The sequence below is a fragment of the Sinocyclocheilus anshuiensis genome, unplaced genomic scaffold, assembly GCF_001515605.1.
Source record: "Sinocyclocheilus anshuiensis isolate Anshui unplaced genomic scaffold, SAMN03320099.WGS_v1.1 scaffold12, whole genome shotgun sequence".
NCBI lineage: Eukaryota > Metazoa > Chordata > Actinopteri > Cypriniformes > Cyprinidae > Sinocyclocheilus > Sinocyclocheilus anshuiensis.
The window spans coordinates 511,036-515,866 of NW_015555713.1; the positions used below are offsets into that span (position 1 = coordinate 511,036).

A 4,831-nucleotide genomic window follows, 5' to 3' on the forward strand; every position below is an offset into this window, starting at 1 on the left:
TGCAACTTCAGGGATCTTATCTATGCACAATCAGCTTGTAACACTCCAAAGAGAAAGGAAAACTTGAAATCGCATCATATGACCCCTTTAATATCGACTATGCATTCCGCTAGTTTTTCAAATAGGTATGTTTCGCCGGGCCGCGAAGAAATATAGAGCTGAGTATCATCAGCATAACAGTGAAAGCTAACACCGTGGAATATAATTGTGAGGATACTATCTTTTCTAGTATCTTGGACAGAAAAGGGAGATTCGAGATTGGTCTGTAATTAACTAGTTCTTTGGGGTCAAGGTTTTTTGATGAGAGGCTTAATAACAGCCAGTTTGAAGTTTTTTGGGACATATCCTAATGACAATGATTAATCAGATTTGATTAATAATAGCCAGAAGAGGATCTATGACTTCTGGAAGCACCTCTTTTAGGAGCTTAGATGGAATAGGGTCTAACATACATGTTGTTGGTTTAGATTACAAAGATGATTCTCAACTATGTTATGAAAGAAATAACAATGATTTGATATACTACTGTACTTTATGGAATATGTGCATACAATTTCCATAAATTGGTTTTCCCATTCTATGCAATGTATCTATACATTACATCTAATTTGCATATTGATGTGTTCTTGGGGCAAACCATAATGAAAAATAAGTGTCATAATGGGAGTAATAACATGGTAAGATTTTCATAAGACTTTCTCATATTTCATAGGAATATTGATCTATAATTTCTTTCCCTATTGACATATTGTTTCTCCCCAAAATGTCTGATTTACATGCTGTTTGTCCTGGTGTCCTCTACAGAAGACATGTATGATGATTGATGAATGAATGAAATCTGATTGCAAAATTTTGGGTTCATATGAGCAGAACTTTCAGAATCTGAAATTGGATCAGATTCATTTGGATTGACAAAAACAAAATAGTGCATGTAAACATATCTCATCAGATCGAAATTTCATTGTGGTTGAGCTCAGTTGGACTGATTGGTGTTTGCCTAAAAGTTTTTCAGTCTGACTGAGCCATCAATCTGATAATAGATGGATTATTTGGTTGAATATACATTTAGCTTTCCAAGTTTAATATTAGTTTATTCATTCAAAGTAGTTTTTGCCATTTATAATAATAATAATTATTATTATTTATATTTTTATTTCTCATTTTTTATCAGCCAATTAATTTATGTACCACTTGAAATACAGTTTGAGAACCACTGATGTACAATATGAAAAATGAAAATTAATTTCAAGTTTTGCTAAAGATTTAATTCAGCGGTATTATTAAATTATTTTACAGTTTACATTTTGATTTTAGTGGTAGATTATGACAAAAACAATCTAAATGCCTATTGACTTGTTGTGTCTCCCCAAAATGCCTGATTAACATGATTTTTGTCCTGGTGTCCTCTACAGAAGACTCGTATGAAAATTATGCCCTGTTTCGTAACAAAAAGTCATATTCCGATCTGAAAACCCATAATAATACTTTTCTGAGATGTTTATGACAAACAATTTTAAAATTCATCAGATTTAAATGATAATTACAAAACATCATATTTCCTTAAGCGTGCTAAATTTGATCATTCTGTCAATATCAGTCATATTTAAACACCAATGAGAAGGTGTGATTATGATCAAACCTCCAAACAGTTGAGACTTCTCAATGTAATATGCCTGTGGACAAAAGGGAATCCATGGTCTCTTGAATTAGTTCATAGATGCATGTCATATCATATTTAAACTGTTAAACGAATAATATTAAATGACAGATTTTAAAATCTGCATCTGTGTTTTCTGTATCCTTCTGTGTCCTGTAGACTCTTTGGGAGGGAGGCTTGTACAAACTGAGAATGCTCTTTAAGGATGATTACCCATCTTCACCACCCAAATGTGAGTTTTCTCTTCTACAAGAAATGTTAAACCCTATATAGTGCTTATTATTGTCATTGTCACTACACTTCCACATATATTTCCTGTATAATTCTTCGCTAGTGCCTATAGACAACAAAACGCTGAGAAATACTTGTTGTTAAGCTGATTTGAAAATATATTTTGTGAAAATAAACCTGACTTGTTCATTTTCTTCTCAGGCAAGTTTGAGCCCCCAATCTTCCATCCAAATGTCTATCCTTCAGGTACAGTGTGTCTGTCCATACTGGAGGAAGAGAAGGATTGGAGACCAGCCATCACCATCAAACAAGTATGCAAAAACACACAAACAAAGACATACAATAATGTTCACCAAGGCTGCATTTATTTGATAAAAAATAATGCAAAAACAGTAATATTGTAATATATGATTACAATTTAAAATAACCGTTTACGATTTGGGTATATATTAAAATGTAAATTATTTCTGTGATGGCAAAGCTGAATTTTCAGCATCATAACTCCAGTCTTCAGTGTCACATGATCCTTCAGAAATCATGCTAATATGCTGATTTGCTGCTCTAGGAACATTTCTTATTACCAATGTTAAAAAACAGTTGTGCTGCCTAATATTTGTTTGTGTAAATTGTGATGTATATTTTTCAGGATTCTTTGAAAATCTTAGTTCAAAAGAACAGCATTTATTTTAAGCAGAATTTTTTTGTGACATTATAAATGTCTTTCACTTTTGATCATTTCAATGCATCCTTGCTGAATAAAAGTACTAATTTCATAAAAACAACTTACTGACTGCAAACCTCTGAATGTGTACAGTTTCATCATTATGATAGGAATATGTTAAGATCACAGTATAACTCATAAGGTTAGGCATTTGAACAAACATTTTGGCCCAATAAGCAGTAGGGTTTTTATGTCATTATGTTGTTGTGGCTGTAGATTTTGTTGGGCATCCAGGAGCTCCTTAATGAGCCCAACATTCAGGACCCAGCGCAGGCGGAGGCCTATACGATATACTGGTAAGGGCAGCCAAATTCCACCTACACGCTTTTGTATATGATTTTATTATTTCAGCTGATACCATGCCCACAACATTAGCCTCTTTTCCACTGTCGGGCCAGTGCGTGCCAGGGCTAACAACGAACCGTGCTGGGCCAATGGCCACGCACCTCAAGCCGCGAGCCCAAAATCAAGCTGCGTTTCCACTGTCGGAACACTGTAAAATCCGCCCTTAACACACCTCGTTTCCATCCAACGGGTCAAAGAGAACAAAATCGTCACTTCCTGATAAACTGGCACTAAATATCACTAAGAAAAGTAGGAGAAACCACTGAATATAATCATTTTCATATATAATAAATCACTCGTGCCTCAGAGCGAGCAGATGAAACTCAATGAATTTGTCTAAGTTCTTCAAGCGGTCTCTGGTATTTTCATAATCATAATGTTCATAATCATAATGTGTTCTTATTATAGCGATTGTAAGCATATGCAGCCTTTTGCATCGCGTAGGCCTATAATACATTACGGTGATCAGAATTCCCATCTGGTAATCGTAAGTTAATTCAGTAAGTTATCATAAGTTAATTCAGACTCTCGCTGTTGTCTGAAAGTGAGTTTTGCCATTAAAATAGTTTTAAATGTCTTAGAAAATGTTGATGCTAGCTGGTATCTTCATATGAAAACATGGGAAATGAACAGCAGTGCCGACCGTTTCTAACTCGGATAAACTCCGCCTTTGTTCATGACCACTCCTCTAGCCCCAGCTGGCCCGCTTTGGCCCAAGGTATTCGGCGGGCTGAAAATTCCTGGCCGTTGGCCCCGAGGAAGCCCCGACGAGGCACGATCAAGCCCTGGAAGTGACAGTGGAAACACGACTGGCCCTGGCACGCACTAGCACGCCTGCTTTTGGCCCGACAGTGGAAACGCGGCTATTGATCTTATCTCTCTCACTCATTCTCTCACAGTCAAAACAGGATGGACTATGAAAAGCGTGTGAGGGCACAAGCTAAGAGATTCGCTCCGACATAGAGCAGCATGTGCACAATCTAAAAAATTCTGCACAGATGCCATTCTGATGCTCCAGAATCCTTCACCACTCAAAGAAAACCCCAAAACTGCAGTTGTGAGTTGAAATAAAGATTTGTTCAAGTTGGCTTCAGCACAGAACTGAATGAGAATGGGTGCAAAACAATTCTAAAATGAAAGCAACCAAGACAAGTTAATGTTGGCTGCTGATCATTGACCGGTGTTTTATATAGTGATGGTGAAAGCTGGTTTTGTTTCGTTTATTTTTATGATATTATTATTATTATTTTCTTTTTCTTTCTGGTGAGGAAACGGGTTGGAGATCAGTCGCTAAGAAATAACTTTTACACAGAGCAGACATGGTAAAGGTTTCTGTGTATATATAGAATGAATATTGAAAACGATTACTTTTATTTACTTTTTTTACTGTTTCATTACATTAATTAAAATATGTGTGGCCATAATATATGTAATGAGTGCATGTATAATTTGAAATAAAAAGATAAAGTGGTTGCCACAAGCATTGTGGCTTATGTTAATTCTATTAATCTTAATAACAGTTTCCTTTTTCACCAGTATCATCTTGTTTTATTTTTCAGGTAGCTTTAATTATGTAAACAAACTGGTGCTTTGCCATGTTTGTGTGATTTTAATGATGCCGTCAGGATTCGTAACCACTAATACTCTGTAGAATAATATCGCAGGCAGAGTTTCGCCCATACCAAACAAAATATGCCCAACTGCCGGTGGGTAGGTACAAACCTCCTCTTACTTTAACTATCCAAAGTCTTGATTCTGTTTGATTCACTTTGGTTTTAGGAAATGTGTCCAGTCACTATTTGATATTATGAAAATATCGTTGGCTGAAGTTCTTAAGGAGTCTTATAAAAGCAGCTCGAGGGGAACAAAACTTATCA

General features: G+C 35.7%; 1 protein-coding gene across 1 annotated transcript in view; it reads left to right on the top strand.

The window, feature by feature from the left end:
* Positions 1 to 4,448, top strand: part of LOC107672151 (SUMO-conjugating enzyme UBC9-like) — a 6,682-nt gene extending 2,234 nt beyond the window's left edge. The window contains exons 4-7 of the mRNA XM_016465249.1: positions 1,817 to 1,889; positions 2,090 to 2,199; positions 2,826 to 2,905; positions 3,854 to 4,448. Of these exons, the coding sequence (XP_016320735.1) occupies positions 1,817 to 1,889; positions 2,090 to 2,199; positions 2,826 to 2,905; positions 3,854 to 3,917 (327 nt within the window). The 3' untranslated portion in view covers positions 3,918 to 4,448. The remainder of the gene's footprint in view (positions 1 to 1,816; positions 1,890 to 2,089; positions 2,200 to 2,825; positions 2,906 to 3,853) is intronic.
* The last annotated feature ends 383 nt before the right edge of the window (positions 4,449 to 4,831 follow it).